This window comes from Protopterus annectens, chromosome 3.part0 (assembly GCF_019279795.1).
Source record: "Protopterus annectens isolate FY-2018-M chromosome 3.part0, PAN1.0, whole genome shotgun sequence".
Classification (NCBI taxonomy): domain Eukaryota; kingdom Metazoa; phylum Chordata; order Ceratodontiformes; family Protopteridae; genus Protopterus; species Protopterus annectens.
The window spans coordinates 249,723,394-249,747,242 of NC_056731.1; the positions used below are offsets into that span (position 1 = coordinate 249,723,394).

The following is a 23,849-nucleotide window of genomic DNA, read 5'->3' on the forward strand; positions in this document are numbered from 1 at the left end:
TAAAACTGCAAAAATCAGAGGTTGAAATGAAGTAAAGGCTAGCTGAGTATACAACTACTTAAGAGATATTTAAAAAATTGTAGAATTAGAAAGAGCTCATAGAGAAATCTGAGATTTTCTGCTGCACTAGAAAAACTGGAAATAAAAACATATTAGAGTAATGAAGCCGGACTAGGGGGGTGGTGTTGTGCTTATGTACGATGCTAATTATGAAGCAAACATGCATAATATGTTACACGATGACAATCAATATTGCCTAATCTCTCGTAACGAGCACAATATAGCCTTGGCTAAGATAAAATACTCCCTTTATGACTACTTAATGCAAGGTGTTATCAATGAGAGGCTGTATAATTTCTTAGTAGTTGAAAAACCCAGGATTCTGGTCATTTTTGGCATACCCAAGATTCACAAGGGTACAGATCCCCTGCTCTTTAGACCCATTGTTTCTGGGGCAGGAGGAGTGACAGAACCTATCGCCAAATTTATTGACCATATCACAAAGCACTATGCTTCAGCTTTAACCCACGTATGCAAGGACTCTTGGGAATTTCTTAAAAATTTTCCCAAAGACAAATGTACCGCCACATCCTTATTGGTTACTGTAGATATAAAGGAATTATTCCCTAGTATCCCCCACGTAACAGGGCTTGAATGGTTCACTGATTTTTTCAGGAATGAAACTAATTTGAGTAACAATTTTGTTAATTTAATAACTGAAATGATGAGCATGGTACTGGAGATAATTACATGTTCTTTAACGGAGAACTTTTCAAACAACTTAAGGGGGTAGCGATGGGTGCCTCCTGTGCAACTATTTATGCCAACGTAGTGTTGCACAGGTGGGAACATAAGTATATTTTTCAAACAACCTGGGCACAATCCATCACCTTTTATTGCAGATACCTGGACGACATCTATATCATCTGGGAGGGCACTCGTGAGCAACTTACAGCCTTTCTGCAATATATAAATTCTACCACAAATTTTTTGACTTTTACACACAAAATTAGCGGCAACGAAATGCATTATTTAGACGTCACGATTTTCAGGGACTCTAGCACCTCAGAATTACACTCAAAGGTTTATAGGAAACCTACCTTTTCGAACTCTCTGCTACATTTTGGCAGTCAACACCCTCTATACCAGAAGAAAGGTATAGTTAAGGGTCAATTAATCAGGGCCTCCCGTATAAGCAGTAGGTTAGAGGATTTTACAGAGGAGGTTAACAATTTATGTAACATGTTTATTGAGAGGGGGTACCCACATGAACTACTTAAAACCCTCATCAATGAGATATTTGCTAAGAGGGAATCTACTTACCCAGCTTTACTAGGAAATGTAGAGCACAGTATCCCCTGTAGTAAGGCATCAGACTCGCAACTAACCGAAAAAGGGGGACAATTTGTTTACACCTTTTCTGAGAAGTCCTCGCAGATAGAGGGTATTATAACTAAATATTGGTTTGTGTTGCAAAGTAGTGACGAGTTTAAGCGTATTATCACTGACAAACCTAGATTCGTCAGGAAAAGAGGGCAGAATTTAAAGGGAATTTTTGAGAAAAGACAGCTTACAACATCTGACAAACCACGACAACCAAATGGCACTTACAAATGTGGTGCATGTAAACAGTGTTACCTCCTGATAAATGACAGCCACATTTATTTAAGGTCACATCACATTAATCTAAAACCAACTGGGCACTTCACTTGTGGTACCAAAGGGGTTGTTTACATTGGTTGCTGTACCACCTGTGGAGGGTTTTACATAGGCAAAACGGAGCGTGAATTTAGGAAAAGGTTGTATGAGCACATATACGATATTGAAAATAAAAAAGAAAGCAATGCTTTCTTTAAACATTCTATTGTATGTCCTGATTTTAAGCTGGTCTTTATGGTGCTTGAGCAGGTTAATCCAGATATCAGGGGGGGAGATTGGGAATCCAAACTGGAATTTAGGGAGTTAATCTGGCAGTTGAAGCTTGATGCAGGGAAATCCCCGGGTCTTAATGGCATGCTCAGTATAGGTTCGGTGCTTAAACTTCGTAGGGCCAGGTTATAAAATTACCTTCTCCCCCTTATATACTTATATACCCACATGCTTGTTTATATATATTGATTTATTTATTTGTTTTTTTGTATGTACAATTATTCATACATTGGCTTACACATTCATATTATTTACTGTTTTTAAATGATGAATTACAGTTTTTAGTATGCCATGCACCAACGTTTATTTGCTCTGTGTCAGGTAACTTAAGGGTCATTCTACAATCATTCTTGTATTTATTCCGTATTTTTTATCTATGCGGTGCACGTTGTTTTAGTATATTATTAACTGCAGTTGGTACACAGAGATAATTTATGATGGAAATATTGAATTTTTAAGAATTTTTATTGGTTTTGTATTGTATTCAACACACTTGAAATTTGAGTAAGGGTTAAAATAATTAACAATGTTAATTATATCATGTGATCAACCACTAATAGTATTTAAGCATCTTTTTGGAACTATTATGGTTGTTTGACTTGATAAAGCCTGGAATAAACCAGGCGAAAGCGCTTGTCATATTCTGGTTCAGTTTTTGTATACCTGGTAACGTGTGGAATAAAGAACTTTTTTTACATTTTCGCTACTGGAATTATTGTCTCTGCTGGAGAAATTGTTTTTTCTTGTTCTTGGTCTTTTTGCGTTGTGGACCAAGATATATAGTCTATGTTTGCGTGCAAATCTAAAATCAGCACCAGCTGCCCCTGTCTAAGAAGGACATAGGTGACAACTCCAATGTAAATGTATGATTTCCCAGATTATGCTTAAAAAGGATCATTGAAGAGCTCTGTTTTGCATGAATTGGGAGTTTGTTCCTGAGGAGGGGCAACCTCTGGGAGAAATGTATGCGTCTCCAGCATGTCCTGTTAATATTGCAGGCTAGTTTAAGATCCCTAGAGCAAGTGAATCTTGTTCTATTGAATTTGCGGATGTGCTGCAGCTTCATCAAGGCAGGGTCTGAGATTGCTTTGTAGGCCAGGCGCAAGTCACCTCTAAGCATTCTATACAATACTTGCTTGAGGGTTTTCAGTAAAAGAAAGTCTTGTTAAAAGTGGCATAGGTTCAATTGGAGATGACAAGAAACAACTGCATAAAAGTTAAACCTGCCAAACATTAGTGGGTGCTTGTATCACAAAATCTTAAAATGGATATCTAAAAAAGCTGTCATGTATAATAGATGGAAATAATAACTTATCATAATGACGACACTTTCCATATTATCATGGAATATGAATGGTCTCATAGGTATAGACAAAAAGGAAAGAACATTGAATTATATTAAGAAATGCAGCAGGCAAATTACAATGCAACAGGGGTCACACATTTGGAAAGAACTGAGCATGCGAGTTTAATAAAGGATTTCAGGATGGATATTCAGCAGAATATCAGTGAAGAAGGAAAAAGGGAGATCAAATAGTGATAATAATGGTAGATTTGTGGCAGTAAGGAGCTGCTTGCAAGGGGCAAAGATTGTGCTGGCATGTATTTGTATTCCACCTAAAACTGTTGTTATGGAGCTTAAAAAATTTTGGGAGAAATCAGATTTCTGCAGGGAATATTAGTTATAGGTGGGGATTGGAATTTGATTTGCAACAGTGAGAATGTATCAGGGGACGTGGGAGGGAAAATGTAACAAATAATGGTAGATTTCTGAAGAATTTTATGAAAATATTTGATATGGAAGATGTGAATTCAGTAGTAGGGACTTTGAGAGAATTTGTATATTATTCCCTAAGGTACAATAGCTGGGCTAGACTAGACAGAAATTATATTTTACATGAATATGTGCATTTAACTAAGAGCTTTGACACACATCCAATAAGTATTTTAGATCATGTACCAGTAATAACTAAAATAAAAATGCAGGGTAATTGAGTAAAAATGAAACAGTGGCACTTCCCCACCTACTGTTAAAAAGAGAGGAATTTAAGAAATGGGTAGAGGAAATTATTTGGGAGTTATTAGGAAAGTCAGAAAGTACTTCAGAAGTTATAGCTAGTAAATGGAAGAAAAAAATATGGTTAAGAAGTAACAATAATTATTTAGAGGAGCTGACAAAGGTTAAAGTATTGCAGAATAAGGGGAATCACCACAAAATATAGTTCCTAGTAGACTCACTTTTAAGGAAGGACCACACAGCTGTAAAGAACCACAAAAAATAAGGATAGTGTAAAATATAGCAGTTAAGTGCTTTTGTCCCTTCAGTCACAGGAAATTCATCATCATGGTTTTAGCTGAATCTAGAAAGAAGCTGCTGTTAAAAATTAATGATCAGTAGGGCATATAAAATATTGCACAATAACTATAGGAATGAACGAGAGGAGGTTAAAAAAGATTGGAAAGAGAGGATGGATAAGAAGTTCAGAAAGACGTAACGGGAAGACATATGGGCATATAAAATATTGCACAATAACTATAGGAATCAATCAGAGAAGGTTAGAAAAGATTGGAGAGAGAGGGTGGATAAGCATTTCAGAAAGACACAATGGGAGGACATACGGCTTGCTTCCAAATATGCAACAAAGTGTAGAAGATTTAGGATTTTTGCTTGTAAGCGTTTGCATAGGTATTTTTATGCTCTAAAGTATTTTTCCTTAGTTAGATGGTGAAGGTTGGTGGTGTGATGTGGAAGAAAGAGGTAACTGGGAACATATATTTTGGAATTGTTATAAGTTGGCCGACATTAAAAATTCCCTGCAGAGTATTGTGCCAGAAATACTGGGCAAGCAAATGTATGTAAGTAAGGAAATTATTTTTTGAGCTGCATACAGGATTTGACTTTCCTAGACATAGTGAGGCCATGTTAAGTTTAATCCCGGTGGCTGCCAAAAAAAGAAATTACTAGAAAATAGAAACCAAAATATATATCAACCATACTTGAAGAAGTGATGTTGTAACAAGGGAATAAAAGAACTGGAAATTGGATCTTTAGAAAATGGTAGGAACAAGTTACATAGAAAAAAAATGGAAATTGTTGGAACAATATATGCAGAAAATGTTTTGGAGAATAATGAAGTTGGATTGATTATATTGTACAAATTAATGTATGTGATGTATAATGTTTATAACTGTGAACAAGTTAATATGGTTTATTTTATATAAAAGTAAGTGTACAAATGTCATAAGTGATAATTTAATAAAGGTGTTTAAAATTGAAGGCCATACTTCAGTTATGTAAGAGATTACCATAAAAAGTAATGTTCAGATAGATCACTGTTGCAGTATATGCATGTAAACTTCTTTCCCCTTTTTCTTCTCTCTCTTCTTTTTCCTTGGCTGAGGTGGAACTATGCTTTTCTCTTTCAGCCTTGCTGACTTGCCTAGCTCCTGCTCTTTTTTTAGCATCAGTCTTCCCTGTCACGGACAAGAAAGACTTGAGGAACTTTCTGCTCATATGTCCCTTATGCACCAGAGTAGATTCTCATACATACGTCATGATTCAGACTAAGGCATGAGAGGAAATCACCAAAGCGCTGGCATACTGGCCAGCAGGATACACCCCCCCCCCCAGATAACTTAAGTCACTGAAGCCTAAAACTCCTTTTTGTATACTTCCAATTCATACCCATAGTGCCTTATAGTGTCCAGAACCTTTTAGGGTCTGGCTTCTTTAACTAAGAGATGTACCAGCTAACAATAGGCAGTATTATAGAAAGGGCATGATGTTATTAACAAAATTACACTAAGATTGTTAGTCTAGGATGTCCTGCTGTGCAGAAATGTATCTTTGTCTGCCTGTTATTCATATTTTCATAACTGAGAAACCTGCATGCATTTGAAATGTATGGTGTAAAACATCACTATGGGGGATAGGATAATTCACTGTCAGTGCTGGGTTATATCATACTATACTTGAAATACTGCTAGTTTTTTGTTAGTAATTACGAAAATAAGAAGTATTTCCATATGTAATTAATAGTTCAAAAAATAGTGGCTTACAAACTGTGTCATGATTAAGTGAAATCTGAAGATGTTGAGGAAAACTGTTTTTGATATTTGTACTGTAAGTCACACATCTTGAGAGCTATCCAGTATTAATGCTAATCATACAATTCAGCATATGATTTTAAATTTCTATAAATATTTCAATAAATATGGACTTAAAGAGGAATTTCTTGTTTTCATGTGAAAGCTGATGTCTGGTTAACAAAAATGTTCTAACAATATATGTCTAGGTTGTAGGTGTAGTTTTCAAGATATGGACATTTGTGAAAGTTTACAAAAATATAATTTGTGGATTCTGTGCATTATGATGTATAACTGTAGTTATGGAAAAGTCTATGAATGCACCAAATATTCTACAAAGATGTTTGTTATTTTGAATGGTAGATGTATATATGAATGAGGCTCTAGGAATGAAATTAATATTACTCATGTCAAAATTGATTGTTTTTTATTTGATGCATTGTGCCAGGGTATTATTACTCAACAATAGTTTGATTTTTTTACAGGTTGATAAACCTCTGATACTGTCTGTTTTTGGAATACCTAAAATCCATACAAACCCAAGTGATCCACCTTAGAGGCCCATTGTAGCAGCATGTGGATTTAACAGAGTCTTTTGCAGCTTACATTGATTTTCATTGTAAGCATATATTGAAAAACAAAGGACATATATTACATGACTCTTGGCATTTATTGGAAATTTGAAACAGGGTCCCTTTTTGACGACATTGTTGTTTTTGTGGCTGTAGATATTGTGAATTTATTTTCTGTTATTCCACGTCAGGAGGGGTGTGATTTCTTTCTTAAAGCCCTCATTGAGTACTTGGCATTCAGCAACACTGAAGTCAAACTTATTGTTGATTTTATGGATATTGTTTCACAGAAATATTTCATTTTTTATTTGAGGGTGAATATTTTTGTCAGGTGTCGGGTGCGGCCATGGGGGTCAAACATGCTCCCATTTATGCTAACCTAGTATTAGTTGAATAGGAAAAACAGTTTGTTTTTTGCCTGTCCATTTTTTGAGAAAAGTCTACATTATTGTAGATTTTTGACCGATATATTAATTTTGTGGAGAGGTGAAGTGGACCTTTTACTAGATTTCATCAATTATTTGAGTAACTCTACTTTTTTTTTAAAGTTTACGTATAGATGGGATGCTAAGAAGATAGATTATTTGGACATTATTTTATATGAAAAAACTCCAGCTTTACTCCTTAGCATATCGCCTACTCCGAGATGATCTCTGCCTAACATATAAAGCTATGTCAAACCTAGAGCTGTTGGACATGCTACACCTAAAGAAATCCCAATCCCTCCAAGCTACACGCTCTAGGGACCTAAACCTTGTCACCACAATAAACAGGACACGCTGGAGGGATAGATTCCTGTCCCAGAGACTTCCTATACTCTGGAACAAGCTACCCATCTATGTCAAGCAAAGTTCTTCATTAGCATTCTTCAAGAAAAATCTTGATGAGTGGATGGGAAATAGGAAATACACCCCGGGGATCACTTCTGTGTCTCTGCTGGACAGTGGCACAGGAAAATAACTTTCTTGGGTGGCATAAGCTATGGTACCTTGCTGGCTAGGCTTACGTAGGCCCTTGGGCCGATAGCCTAGTACCTACCTATGAAAACAGTGAAGAAAAGGTATTTTTTCCACCATTTTCAGTAAAAAAACTTATTCCAACTAATCTTTACACTTTGGGAGTTGTCACTCCTTGTTTCAGAAGAGGGGTTTAGTCAAGGGAAAGATGGCGTGACTCTCTATGTTGATAAGTAGCCAATTTTTGTCGGATGAAATTAGGAAACTTATTAACATATTTTTGGACAGGGGTTAGCCTTTAAAGGTGTTACATAAAATTAAAAACAAGGTGATTGGGGATAGGAGAGTTAGATTTTCTCCAGTTTTGAAAAAGAAAACACCACACCAGGCTGATGACCCCTACCTTTATGTAACGTTAAGAGCAGGGAAAGGAAAGGGGCAATGATTGTACCCTTTAATAAGGATGCTTTGCAGGTTGTTGAAGCTCTCCGAAAAACATGGAATTTGGTGTTTATGCCAGATGTGAAAGGCAGGTTAGATGCTACTCCACTAGTCACTTATAGTAGGGGTAAGAACATAAAGGAAAATGTAGAGAATGAATTGCTACAAAGTAAAAACAAGTTTAAATGTAAGATGTTGAAATGTGAAATGTGCAAAATGTATAGACATATTAATGATGGACCTTATGTTTCATTGGTTAGTTTTGACAGGTCGTTATTATGTCCAGGATGTTGCAATTGCAATACTAAGAATGTTATTTATTTTGGCAACATGTTTGATGTGTCCATCTTTCTTTGTGGGGAAAACAACCAGAAGGTTGAAGGACAGGATTTTCAAGCTCCTATACGATATAAAACGAGAAAAGTGGTGACCGCAACATTTTTCTGGTATATAAAGAATAGATGTGGCAATTTCAAGCCCCCATAAACCCTGAGAACACTGCTGCCTATGCAGAACTGTTCACAGAAACCCTAAACAAGCATATTAAAAGCTGTACATAGGCAGCTGTACCCACCAGGAAGAAATGCAGAACTAACTCAAAGAACAATCCACCTGGTGGAATCACAACATCAGCAGGCTGTTTCACAGAAAGAAGAAAACCATGGCAAAAATTAGGAGGTGCAGCACCCAGTAGGATAAAAGCACACTCATCAAACTAAACAAGCAAATCATAGGACATGTAAAGTCTACCAAAGCCAAATTTCAGGTAAATTTGGCCACTCAGGCCATGTACAGCCACAAGGTGTTCTTTAGCTATGTCTGCAGCTTCAAAGGCAGTACACAATTGTGTGCAGAGCTCATTGTAAATAGAACCATCTATACTGAGACAGAACATACGGCAAACCTACTGACAGACACATTTTATCTCCAACTTTACCCCTCTCTCGCCCTCAACCTTCCCTCAGGAAATGCCATGCCATCAAATATAACTCCTCCTGCAATCACTAGGGAACAGGTCTTTAATGCTGTCTCTAAAGCCAAGAACTCTGTATCAGTTTGCCCAGACAGTATCCCAGTATGCCTTTTAAATAACATGAAACATGCTCCATCAGGCCATCTAGAATTGCTTTTTAACTATAGCTTCCAAACAGGCTTCATGCCTCATGAATGTAGAAGAACAACAGTCATCCCTCGCATAAAAGTGAACCATCTACAGACCCTGGAAACTACAGATCCCATACGTCTAACTAGTGTCATATGTAAAGCCATGGAAAGATTTATCTTGGAAATCAGTAATGAGATAGGAAACCTCCAGACACTGGACCCAACCCAGTTTGGTTTCATCAAGGGCAGGTCATGCCTACTCATCCCGGCGGATTTCTTTGAAAAGGTTATCAGAGCAATGGATGAGGGCAGAATGGTTCACACTGACTACCTTGACCTGGCCAAGACATTTGACACAGTACCCCACTTGGGCATTGTTGACAAACTTAAGAGATTAGCTACAAACCCTTATGTCATCCAGTGGATAGCCAGCTGGTTCACAGAGAGGACACAGAAAGTTAGAACTGGGGAGTTCACCTCCACAAAGAGGCCAGTGACAAGCAAAGTCCTTCAGGGATTGGTCCTGGGACCGTTCCTTTTTAACATTTACTTCTCTGAAGTCACAACCAATGTCAGTGGCTCTGGTTAAATAAATTTGCTGTTGATTGCAAATTAGGAGCTGTCATTGAATTGTCCGCCCCCCCCCCCCCCCACACAAATGTTCTCTAGAGAGGGTTGACGCAGGCAAACAACTGGTGTCAGAGCCATGTACTAAAACTAAATCCCAAGAAATGTATAGTAGTATCCTTTGGTAAGTCATCCACCCCTGATAACTATCATATTGGCAATATACCCCTGTAGTCAGGGACTAGAGACACACATATAGACAGTAATCTAGCTTTTGACCATCGTCTGTCTGTGGTAGTGATGAAATCATTCTATGTTATGCAACAAAGGTATGGCATGTAGGTCCAAGGAAGTCATTGTTCTGCTATGTTTGGCATTCATCAGACCAATCAATGAATACAGTGTCCCCACTGGTATGTACCTAACCAGCCATATCTATCAACTGGAACATCCACAGAGATTCCTCACTAAAGGAATACAGGGCATAAGTAATGCGTTTTATGCAGACCACCTGAATACCATATCCCTGGATTCTATCTTCTACTGGCTGTTGAGGGGAGATCTATGCCTGGCATACAAGGCATTGTCATACTCTACTTTGATGGACTTCCTACACATCTGCAAAACAAATAGCACCAGAATTACCTGTTCTAAACTTAAACTTGCCTGTGATATAAATAGGACATGCTAGATAGGCATGTATCCCAGAGACTACCCCTTCTCTGGAGCAGGCTCCTCATCTATGTGAAGCAGAGTTCCTTCCTAACCCAATTCAAGTCTAACTTGGACAATTGGATGGAGAACAGAACATCTCCCAGGACCCTGCATGTAAATGTTTCACTTCCAAGCCCCTGCTTACACTTATCAAGGGTACCAGAATTTGTCATAGATTTGGGATATATGGCTAAGCTTCAAAAGGCCCTTGTGGTTGTTAGCCTAGTAAATACCTATGAACCTAAATGCCTTATGTAGGCACATCATGAGTGTAATGATTTAAAAAAAAAATATTTCATCATTAATAGGGTGATATTAGACAAGAAAAGTGGTGACTGCGACATTTTTCTGGAATTTAAAGAACTGATGTGGCAAATGCCGATTAAAAACTTGGTTTAAATGATAATATTTCTATTTATAGTGTTTTGAAGTTAAGAGGTAGGAGTTTTTAACAATGTTTAACAATGAATTTAATATCAGTATTTTTATTTTTAACTTTTTTAATTTTCATTTTGGTATAGTTTTTGATTGTAGGACTGCATGAATTAATGTAAAATAATTTTTTGTACATATTTACCTTTAAACCAAAGTAATGCTGGAATTGGTTAATTGATTTTTAAACAGGGTATTTAAATGTATGATTAATTGTGATTTCAGGCTCTAAAGAAGCCCCTTTGTTTGTAGGGTAAAAGCACTAAGTCTGTATGTATGCTGTTTGAGGGCTGATATGTCTTCAGTGGAGCCGTTTCTTTTATTTTTTGTTTGTTAATGCCGCACTCATGAATATGTTCCACAAATAACCTGAACTTCTTCATTCATCTAGTCATTTTAATTATAAACCTACAAAGATGCTAACTAAAATACATCAATGGTTACTCAGTACATTTTTCTCCACATAGGTGTGTTTCCAATATCTTTGTCCCAAACAACTCTGAACTCTTATGCCTTACAGCGTACCACTGCCTCAGGCAGTTTATCACAGATCTCTTTCCCCCTTATTGGGAAGTAGTTATTTTTTCACCTCTAACTTTAAATTTTCCATTTCCAGGTGCCACCCATATTTTCTTCTGCCTTGTCTGTCTTCTTTCCTCTGCTTCACACACTATCTTGTTCTCACAATGCAGATGGTCCCAGCTGATGTTTGTCTAGATTTTTAATTCACTGGAAACAAATCGTATTTGGAACTGTTACTTCTAGTGGCATTTTTTGTAGTCAAATGTATCTTATGCAGTCTTCTACATTTTTGTAAAATGGGAATATATTTTTCAGGAATTATTTGGTAGTTTATGAAGCTAAATAAGTAATATTGTGGAATTGCTTATTCATCAGACCAATCAATGAATACAGTGTCCCCACTGGTATGTACCTAACCAGCCATATCTATCAACTGGAACATCCTCAGAGGTTCCTCACTAAAGAAATACAGGGCATAAGTAATACGTTTTATGCAGACCACCTGAAGACCATATCCCTGGATGGATTTTTAGTATGAATATACAGAGCTGACAATTTTGGAAATGGTATTGCTGTAAAGTTGAGATGTGTACTAAATGTATATTGAGCTTTGCATATCTAGATGAAGAATTTAAACTTTACACACAGTGGTACCCTTTATTATACAGGAGCTGTGCTTGTATTTTTGCATGCAGTTGTACATTATGATGCAAACTAAAATTAAGGGAAAAATATTGAGTGGAACATCAATATATACCTTTTTTTCTGATCACAGATATGAACGTATTCTTGTGGAGCCAGATCCAGCACCAGCATATGCTTTGAAATTACTTGTGTCCCTGACAGAACACAGTGCCAGTTTTATCAGGTAAATAATGACTTTAACTTAGACACAACTTCCAAAAATTGCCCATCTATGTTACTTGTTGAGATTAGCTAGAGTTTGTTCCGTCTTGAATTACAGTCAAATTACACTAATGTATGGCTGTTCATTTGAACTGAAAATATTTTAATGTGGATTGAGATGGAAAATATTGAAGGGATTCATGCACTGGTATATGAAACCTCAGAAGGAAATGGGGAATAGACTCTAGACTAGATGTTTATGACGTGATTTAAACAAGCACTTTCCTATACTGAATGCTGGTTTGCCATGGAGTTGAACTGCAGCAGTAGTGATTGAAGATATGTAGTCAGTGAATGGAGAAACTATGTGCCATCTCTCAATTAAAAATGAAGACAATATTAATTCAGCGCATTCAGGAGGTTAACTTATACAGGATTTATGGGTAACAAGATATATCTTTCTATGTCTTTAATTAACTTGTTCAAATTCCTTGCTATGTGTAGTATTAATTATTCTGTTTACTAAAGCTAGGCACTGAACAATGTGCTATAAAAATAAGGAGATACTAAATTGCGAGGGCACATTAATAGTACATGCTCAGTCGTGTGCTGTTGCAATAGCCACATATTTAAGAGTATGAATCGATGACATCTATTTTTCTTCATTAACAGAAAACCTTATATTCAAGTTGGTCTCTTCTCTGTACTGTAACTGTTGGACTGGTCGCCGAAGGCACGCCTTCTTGGCAGCTATAACTCACTCCCTAGTACGAGTGTCTCTCCCCTGTCTTGTCTAGCCTTTCCTGATCTCTTTGCTGCCATGAGTCTTCAGCATGATCCCAAACTAGTTCAAGTATTAGAGGATGAGTTTTTATAGTTTCAGTTTTAAGTATTTAAAAAATAATTTTGCAACTCTTAAAAATACACATTTTCTAATAGTTTACCTCTGGTGATTTTATCTTCTGTGTAGTCTGTCTAATTTCCCAGTTTTTCCCTTACTATTACCCGGTCATTATTCCTTCCCATAAAAAAAACAAAAAAAACATAAATCTGACTATCCGATGATGTCTTTTTGTCTTCTGATTCAAGATGTGGATTGTCGAATCCGAGAGCTCTGACTCCTCCGCTACTCATAATTCCCTCTCTTCTCCTGAATTACCTGATATCTCATTTAATGCCTTCCTAACCAGATGTGTGGACAGAAAGCTCCATTGCTTTTTATAAGTGAAGCTGTTTTTGCTTTGAAAAAATAACAGAAAAACCACCCAAAAGAGCAGAAACTCAAAACTGGTGAAATAAAAATAAAAAATGCCACCAAACCTGTACAGAACAGTAACACTTGACAAACTTTATTGCAGAAAAAGACTAAGCTCTTGCACCCTGTAGCTCCCAAGGCTTCATCAGAGTAACTGTTAAAATTCAAATGCAAGCTTAAATAAACTTCTTATCAGAGTCACATGATCAATGTAATAGGGAAATGAATGAATACTTATTTAAAAAGACAGTACATCAGCATGAGTAAAGTGCTGTGTTCAGTAGAAGTCACCTTAAAATATACATATAAATGTATATTAATTCACTTATAGCAAATTATTATAAAGTGCTAGTGCTAATAAAATAATATGAATATGTAGTATAATGCCTGCCCCACTGTAGATTTGATCTCGGACACTCCCCCAGTCCCATCTCTTTACCACATTCTACCTAATAAACTCTTTCTGCACTTGCTTTTAGTCCTTTTTAATTTAATTGCATTTTTTAAACTGTGTTTGGTCTAATATTGCTACATACTCAAGTGTTCTAGCTGGCACTGCATGTGAATTGTTTTTGCTACTGTTTTAGCTACTTTTCTGTAAAAAAAAAAAAAAAAAAAAAATGTAAGCCTCTTTCCTACCTTTCCTGTAACTAGTGTTCCAGATACAGATTTGCTGTATCCAGGACTGTATGTAAGCTTCTGAGCCCTCCAAGCCTTTCTGTGTTGGAGGGAAGCCTTCTAGCTTATCTGTGGGAGTGGTAAGCACTAGGTAACATGTCTACCACATGAGGAGTGGTTCTGGCCCAGAAATTGTAGTTATTGGCTGTTTGAGCAATCTCTTCCATCTCTCTCAACTTTCTGATTTGAAAGCCTGCATTTGCACTTGTTTCTGTCCTGTAACTCATCTAGTGCAGATTAAGATTCTTAGTTTTGGCACTTAAATTTGCTTATTCGTGCTCAACACTTGTTCAGAACTTGTAAGCACTAAATAAGCTACTAATTACTATAGCACTCAACCTTCCTCATTACCTAGAGAAAAACAGTTTTTGTACTTACTTTTCTCACTTGCTTAGAGAAAAACAGCTTTTGTACTCACTTTCCTCACTTATGTAGAGGAAAATAGTTTTTTATTCAGGCATGTCCAAACGTCAGCTCTCAGTGTTCTCTCCTGTCTATCTGATGAATCTGGGCATCTTGAGACAATGTAGAAATTGCCTCATGTACACAGACAACCCTCTCCTCCTACCACCCAACACTACAACCTGTGAGAGATGCACTTATTTAGCCAAACTGGAGGTAAAGCTCTCTCCAACCAAGACTGAACTTGACAGTCATGAGGAGAAGGTAAACATCTGCAGCACACTACACTCATCACATAGTCTCACTAAATCTACACCACCAAAATCCACACATAGTAACACAAAAACATTCGCGGAGGCTCTCAATAATAATCTTGTCTAAGCAACAGAGACCTCCAAAGCAGAAACGCAAGCAACCTCCATCCCCCAACACAACCCAAATGACATATAGCCCACAGACTCAGTGTGCCACTCATCCACAGCCAATAAGGTAAAACAGCGTACCCAACACATTAGTCATAGGTGACTCTATAGTCAGGCACACTGATGTCCCACTCACCAGGCTGAACAAGAAAAGGTTACTGTCAGCTGCCTGTTGGGTGCCAGAATCCACCACATAACCCACGCACTCGGGTCACTCCACAACAAGTACAAATATGACTCTGTCATTGTCCATGTTGGTGTGAATGATCTGAGACATACCTCCCTGGACTGCATGAAAAGAGACATGGAAGAGTGCTCTGGTCTTGTAGCCCAGGCAGGTATGAACGTAGCCCTGAGTAGCATTCTGCCATCGCCCAGAATGATACCGCAGTACAAGGACATCATGATTGACTTCAACAATTGGCTAAGCTTCTGATGTCATTCTAAGGGGATCCAGCATCTGTCTGCTTGGGATGACATGGTCGACAGACCACGATGGTTTGCCACAGATGGCCTGCACCTGTCGCCCCTGGGATTCCGGATACTGGCTAAGGCTCTTACTGCCCCTATAGTGCCTTTTTTAGGCAAGGTTCAAATGACAAATTCACCACCGTAACAGGCAAGCAAAAACTGAGGGTAATGCTACTCAATGCTAGAAGTGTAAATCTCAAAATGCACTCACTCGAGGCACTCCTTAAAATGGAGAACATCGATATCTGTGCAGTGACTGAGACCTGGTTCAAGGCGCCAGAGAGCACCCCTGCACTACCAGGCTATAACTCATACCACACTTTTCAGCCATGTAACCTGAATCGAAACACCAAAGGCGGAGGTGTGTCCATATTCATTAAGGATATCCACACCTCCAGGGTAGTTGCTCAACATAATGCATCCGAGGTTATCCAAGTGCAACTAACTCTGGGCAAAACTGCAATCCAAATTGTAGCTTGCTACAGATCCCCCACCATGCCCCAGGATTCCCACTCCTCTTTTTTTTGATGTACTGGAAAATATTAGGGTTCAACCAAACACCATAATAATGGACGACTTCAACTACCCCCACCATTAACTGGGAAAACTACTCGTGTACTAATGCCTTAGCTCAATGCTTTCTAGAATTCATAAACTCCAATGCCCTGGCTCAACTTATTCACACCCCCACCAGGGGCAACAATATCCTAGACCTAGTCATTACCAGCATGAGTGACCAGTGTTCCACACCTGAAGTCAACTCCTCGTTGGTCCGATCCAACCACAAGCTAATCACCCTTGATATCCACATCCCACCCCCACCCCCCTTATGGAAACCATGGTAAAAAATTTCTCCAAAGCCAACTTCATGCTTCTTAAGACAGAAGTGGTGAACTTCATGACACCCATGCAGATGGACAATACAGTTACAACTGCTGAATCCTACACAAATGCACTCAATAAGCACTTACACGAGTGCATGGATCATGCTGTCCCAAACAGAACCAAGATGCTATCCTCCAAAAAAAGGAAGCCAATCTGGTGGTCCCCTGCTTATAAACAAACTGTACAACAGAAGGAAGAAACTGTTGCAAAAGAGAGTAAAATCCCATGAGTGGAGGAGCTCCCTGCTCAGCCACAGTAAGAAGCTGAGATCCCTTGTAAGATCCCCCAAAGCTAGCTACAAAAACAAAATCACCACTAATTCTAAGGACAACCACAAAGCATTCTATACCTATGTTAAAAATCTCTATGGCAACACCCAGATCTGCTCTGAGTTACAGCACAACGGCACGGAAATTACAGAACCAACTGATATTGCCAACATCCTGGCAGATGGGTTCAGTGCTAACCTTACCCCCCTTCACCCCCTAAAGGGCCCATATCTATATAGGAAGAATGCAGAGTCCCTGTAATCACAACTACACAGGTAAAAGCTGCACTCTCTAAAGCCAAAAACACAGCATCCATCGGACCGGACAACATCCCAGGCTACGTTTTACACGAACTTCAGAACGAACTGGCTCCCCACTTAGCACCATGTTCAGTAATAGCCTCGCATCAGGCTTTGTGCCCACTGAATGGTGCACAGCAACAGCTATCCCACTCCACAAAGGGGGAGCCATCACTGATCCCAGGAACTATCGACCAGTTAGCCTGATGAGCCTGGTCTGCAAGGTCATGGAACGTATCGTCATGGAACTCATAAACAAAGACATTGGTAACCTCCAAACTCTGGATCCCACCCAGTTCGGGTTTGTGAAAGGCAGATCATGCCTTCTGACCCTGATCGACTTCTTTGAGGCAGTCACCAAAGCCGTAGATGAGGGTAAGGTGGTTCACTCAGCCTATCTTGACCTTGCCAAGGCTTTCGACACCATCCCCCATTCTGGAATTATAGCTAAACTCATTAAACTAGGTATAAATCCCTATGTCACAAGATGGGTTGCCAAGTGGCTCACTGACAGAACCCACAGTGTAAAAGTTGCAGACTCCAAATCTGACCTCAAAGCAGTGACAAGTGGAGTACCACAGGGTTCCGTCCTGGGACCTCTCCTGTTTTGTATCTACTTCTCTGAAGTACAGGCTAACACAGAAGGCCTCTGGCTTATGAAGTTCACAGATGACTGCAAACTAGGAGTCATAGACAAGTCCTCAAATGGTGTGGACATCCTACAGAAAAGTCTCGCTGAGACAGATGCCTGGTGTCAGAGCCATGGCTTCAAGCTCAATGCCAAAAAGTGTAGTGTCATCCCGTTTGCTAAAAACTCTGTACCCATGAACTACCACATAGGCAGCAATCTACTTAACAGTGAATGTGTGATAAGAGACCTTGGGACCCAGGTGGACAGTAGTCTCTCCTTTGATAGTCACATCACCACAGTACTCAGGAAGTCCTTCTACATGGCACACCTCATCTTAAAAGGGTTCTCATCCATGGAAAAATAGGTCATTGTTCCCCTCTACTCGACACTCATTAGACCCATTATAGAGTACAAAGCCCCTTTTGGAATGTACCTCACAGGATATCTGCAGCAGCTGGGAAGGCCACAGAAGTACCTCACAAAGAGGATTACTGACCTCAAACAAATGCCGTACACTGACTGTCTCAAAAAACTCCAGCTTTACTCCGTAGCATATCGCCTACTCCGAGGTGATCTCTGCCTAACATTTAAAGCTAAGTCAAACCCAGAGCTGTTGGACATGCGACACCTAAAGAAATCCCAATCCCTCTGAGCTACAAGCTCTAGGGACCTAAACCTTGTCACCACAATAAACAGGACATGTTGGAGGGATAGATTCCTGTCCCAGAGACTTCCCATACTCTGGAACAGGCTACCCATCTATGTCAAGCAAAGTTCTTCATTAGCACTCTTCAAGAAAAATCTTGATGAGTGGATAGGAAATACACCCCGGGGATCACTTCTGTGTCTCTGCTTGACAGTGGCACAGGAAAATAACTTTCTTGGGTGGCGTAAGCGAGGGAACCTTGCTGGCTAGGCTTACGTAGGCCCTTGGGCCGATAGCCTAGTACCTGCCTATGAACCTGCAACTTACTTAAAAATAACTAATTTAAAATTGTTGAATAAAAATGTTAGATAAAAATGTTAAATAAAAATACACACTGGTTAGCCCTTGCAGGTCTTAAACCCAGGACCCTGTACACTTTAGTCACAAAAGTTAACCACTACACCATGACTTCTTTCTTATTTATTTAAACAATACATAATATAGTTATATATACAGATCTCCATCGCCATTAATTTTAACACTGGAGATAGAAATATTGTCATTTATGCCAGGATAAACAGTGGCATTAGTTCTTAGTTGCCACTCAAACTTCAGTTTCTCAAGATATAAGTTCAAATCTCCACCCCTACCATAATCAAACACTGTCAATGAAAAAGAACAGAATTTTTTTGAAATTATTGCAGTTCTTAGAATGCATATATAATGCATTCTCTTTTTTTCTCTTTCTTGATGTCTCTGTTATGTTCTAATATCCTTTCCTTAAGTTTCCTAGTGGTTTTAACCACATAGAAAACTGGACAGGACATACAGGTAGCTAAGTAGATCACCATCTTGGTGTTGCAGTTGCATTTACCAGGACATGGAAGGGTATGATAATAACCATCAACCAACATCAAGAAAGAGAAAAAAGAGAACGCATTATATATGCATTCTAAGAACTGCAATAATTTCAAAACGTTTCTGTTCTTTGTCATTGACAGCGTGTTTGATTATGGTAGGGGTGGAGATTTGAACTTGTATCGTGAGAAACTGGAGTTTGAGTGGCAACTAAGAACTAATGCCACTGTGTATCCTGGGATAAATGACAATATCTGTTTAGCTCCAGTGTTAAAATTAAGGGCACTGGAGATCTGAAAATATTATATTTAAAGTCCGTTTATTCTGGTTCCTTGGTTCCCTAAATGCATATAGTACATTGTAGTTATTATATAGTCTTTAAATAAATAAGAAAGAAGTCATGGTGTAGTGGTTAACTGTTGTGACTAAAGTGTACAAGGCCCTGGGTTTAATACCTGCAAGGGCTAACCAGTGTGTATTTTTATTTAACATTTTTATTCAACATTTTTAAATGAGTTCTTTTTAACTAAGTTATACAACATCTTCATATTATTTTATTAGTACTAGCACTTTATAATAATTTGGTATAAGTGAATTAATATGCATTTATATGTATATTTTAAGGTGATTTCTATTAAATACAGCACTTTACTCATGCTGATGTACTATCTTTTTAAATAAGTATTCATTAATTTCCGTATTACTTTGATCATGTGACTGTGTTAAGATGTTTATTTAAGCTTGCATTTGAATTTTAACAGTTACTCTGATGAAGCCCTGGGAGCTACAGGGTGAAAGCGCTTAGTCTTTTTCTGCAATAAAGTTTCTCAAGTGGAGCTGTTTTTGCTTCCCTTTCGAATTCTTGTCTATACTGATTAAGTTATAATAGTGCTATGTTCTTTTTAGTAGTAAATATTAGTTGATATTTAATTAGTGTGGTTTCAAGTTTCTGCTGTAAATATGTTCTTAGGCTTGGTGTTAGGATAGTTAGAGTTGCCCCCGAGGAAAGAAAACAGTGGGCTAAGTGTCACCTTGTAGATGCCATGGTGGTAGCAGCAGCCACAAAAAAAGGACCTGTCTGAAGAAAGCTCCTCTGTCCATATCCGTAACAAGGAGTCGATCGCATTGGACAGACTGGGGAAATGGACTTATGCTTCAGCCACTTTCTGCCTCCATGTGCTGAACTACATGGCACAGCTGACACGTTTCCAGAGGGATTTCATCAAGAAGCTTGGTGTGGATATCCAGTTGTCTGCCCTCCAGTCATCATCTAATGGTACCATGAGACTGCTGTCTAATGCAGTAGATGGTACAGCCTAAGCAGCCAGCACAGGTATTACTGAGACATCATGCCTGGATGAGGCTCTTTGACTTTGTAGAAAGCTTTAAGACAGTGGTGCACAACGTCCAGCCCAGGGGCCAAATCCGGCCCACGACACAACACCATCTGGCCCCCGGAGAGTAACCAAAAATAAAAAAAAAAAGTGAAAAAATGCTATGCCTTACAACAGTCATGCAAACTTTCCAGCACATGCTTGCTTACCTAATTGACTGCAGTAGCGCCCACCTCTAATTTTAGCCAAAGAAGTAATTGCTGTTGCCACCACCGAGTGTGTTCAAAATGTAATCACATTTAATGTGAATACTGTAACTCCTTTTACTATTGTACTGTTTAGTGTAGTGGAGTCTGCGTTGCAGTTTACTGCTGTCTTAAGTAAAAATGCCATTCACCTGTACCTAGTGTTAACTTGTAATGACTTACTATGTTTTGAGGTGGCCCGCAAATGCATTAAGAATTCGTGTAGTGGCCCTCCACACAAAAAGGTTGTGCACCACTGCTTTAAGACAGCCTTCATAAATGACCCCTATGATGGCTCCACTATACTTGGACTAAAAGAATCCCCAGAGATGAAACAAAAGATTCCTGATACTCCACCGAATCAATTAGAATCTGCAGCAACAGAAGTTTCAAAGTTGCTGGACAAAAGAGTCATCCATCTCGTTCCTCAAGACCAAGTAGGATCCAGCTACAATCTGAGTTATATATTTATTTATTTGACATTTGTTGACCATAATAGATCGACTGGGACAAAGTCCTTTTTCAGCGGAGACCCAAGGAGAAAAGCTCTAACAGTACAAATATAACTGAGAGATGCATATTTCAGTAAATGTATAATACAATAAGAATAGTAATATAAGATAAATTACAATAAAGAAAGCAAGACTTAAATGCAGTATAGTTAGGCAGATAAACACGAATGCACAGACATGTAGAAAAGTAGATAGCAGGACTAAACATATTGTTCAGTTACTAATTTTAGACAACAGGAGGAGTAGATATTAGTAATAGGTTAAGAGATAGTATGGCGGAAGTCAGGGGCAGAGAGGAGAAGTAGAAGAAGAGAGTCAGGTGCTTATTAGTTTGAATAAGCAGGTTAATTGCAGAAAGAAAACAGAGTAAAAGGAGGTAATCTGAGCTGGGAATAAAGAAGAGGAGAGATGGAGAGAGGACTGGATTCAAGTGGGGTGGTTGCAATAACATATCCAAGTGTGATTTAGGTATTCTTTGAGAGATCTCTTGAATTTGTAGACCTGAGGTATACTTCTAAGGGTCATAAGAAGCTTGTTCCATTGAATGGAGGGTGAGTAGCTATATAGGTTCTGACCGACAGATTTTTTAGGTTTATGAATCTGTAACAGAAATTTATCCAAGCTCCTTAGTGGTTGGGGAGGGATATGAAGTGAGACTAGTGAGGAAATGCTAGGGCATAAAGAAGGTTTATTGATGATGGAGTGGATGATGAGTATTTGAGTAACTTTGAGTTGGTTAGCAAATGCTAGCCAATTCAGTGACCAAAGGGCATAACAGTGGTGGTATCTGGATGTCAAATTAGCAGCAAATCCAGCTACTTTATTATACGTATTTTCAAGTTTAGTGAGGAGAGAAGACTGAAAGTTTGTAAAAATTTCCAAGCTGTAGAGAAGGTTGGAAAGAAGGTAAGCATTAGCTAGTGAGATTCTGGAGTCAGGGCTTAGGAATCTTTTGTTTCTATATAGGAGGCCAAGCTTTTGGTGGGTCTTCTTAATACAGTGATGTATGTGAAGGTAACATTTCAGTTGGTCATCAATGATTACTCCAAGGAGCTTAGTATGGTTTTCAGGGGTGATGTTAGTGTTAAGTGAAAAGATGGTAAAAGAGGATTTAATGTGGTAGAGGGGTTTTAGGAGGAATAGTAGGAGTTTTGTCTTTTTGGGGTTGAGTATTAGTTGGTTATTAGTAAGCCAAGTTTCTGTGTGTTTGAATGATGTTTGTGAGAGGGTGAGTAGTTATGTTGGATTGTCGGTTATAGATATAATAGTAGTATCATCAGCATACTGTATGAGGGAAGACTGGGGACAGGATTTGTGTAGTTCATTGGTGAAGATATTAAAAAGGAGAGGTCCAAGAATAGAGCCTTGTGTGATGCCAGTTTTGATGGGGAGAAAAGGAGAAAGAGCAGAGAGCCATTTGGCAGATTGCTGCCTATCAGAAAGGTAGCTGTTAAACCAGGATAAAGTTGCTGAGGAAATGTTGAGTTGGGATAATTTTGAGAAGCGTATAGGGGAGGTGACAGTATCAAAGGCTTTTGACATATCTAAGAAAAGACAAGACAGAAGTTTATTATCATCTCTGGCAAGGGAAATGGTATTAGTAAAGGAAATTAGAGCATTAGAGGTGCTGTGGTGTGGACAGAAACCATGTTGGGTAGGGGTGATGAGGTTTCCTTGAGTGAGGTGGGCCATGAGTTGTTTGTGGATGCAGTGTTCAAGCATTTTTGAGAGAGGAAAAAGTATGGCAGTTGGTCAAAAGTTAGAAAGTTCTGTGGAATGTCCATCTTTGTGGATGGGTGTAGTAAAGATTTTTTTCCAAAGAGTAGGAGCAGTTGATTCAGTGATAGAGCAGTTAATGAGGAGGAAAACGAGATATGCTACTGATGAGACAGCAACTTTTAGGAAGAAGATTGCCAGCTGATGGGGAGCATGTTTTAAGTTGGAGGAGGAGTTTTTTTTAATGTAGCTTGTGGGTACTGGCCTTAGAAGGGGGAATTTTGTTGTTAGATAGCTGTGAGTGGTGAGAGATTGGATAGGTTAGAAGACTGCATAAGTTTGCTAACTGTATCAATGAAGTAGGAATTGAAAATAGATGCATTTTCAAGTGATGTATTGTTAGGGCAAGGACTGGGTGTACAGGGATTGCCTGGATAGAGTATTAGTTTGATAGTGTTCCAAAACTTCTTAGGGTTTCTAGATTGTGTAGTCACAGGTTGATGGTAGACATTTCTTTTATCATTATTAATGTGTTTTTACTGAGATTACAGAGTTCTCTATATCTTTGGAAATTTGAGGGAGATTTTGTCTTAGACCAAAGTTTCCAGGCAGAGTCTCTTTTTCGTATAAGACACCGAGTAGAGTTGGTTAGCCAGGGGAGTTGTAGGATTTGACTCTAATAGTTTTAGGAGGGCAAGGGAGATGATTGTGTCAAGGAAGATGGAGTTAAAGTGTGAGACTGCATCGTCAAGAGGTAAGGTAAAGAGGATGGACCAGTCCTTAGCTGAGAGAGCATTATTGAATATCTCAGGGTTAAAAGTAGATAGTTTCCGACATACTTTAAATTTGTGGGGTCTGTAAATGTGGGGGAGAGTTGGAGGATTCATATTGGGCAATGGTCACTGATGGAGTCCGGTAGTGTTTCTGGGTTGTGATACAGGATAGGGTTAGAAACTAAGATCCAGTCTATGATAGAATTAATATTGGTAGGTTTATTATGGAAAATGGGAGATGAAATAAGTTGTGTGTAGCCAAAAAAGTTAATACAGTTGATGGG

The 23,849-nt window shown here is 38.6% G+C and overlaps 1 protein-coding gene across 1 annotated transcript in view; it reads left to right on the forward strand.

The window, feature by feature from the left end:
• The window catches only part of ULK4 (unc-51 like kinase 4), a 4,087,308-nt gene that overhangs the window by 2,374,119 nt on the left and 1,689,340 nt on the right, over positions 1 to 23,849 (forward strand). The window contains exon 30 of the mRNA XM_044064733.1: positions 12,099 to 12,191. Within this exon, the coding sequence (XP_043920668.1) occupies positions 12,099 to 12,191 (93 nt within the window). The remainder of the gene's footprint in view (positions 1 to 12,098; positions 12,192 to 23,849) is intronic.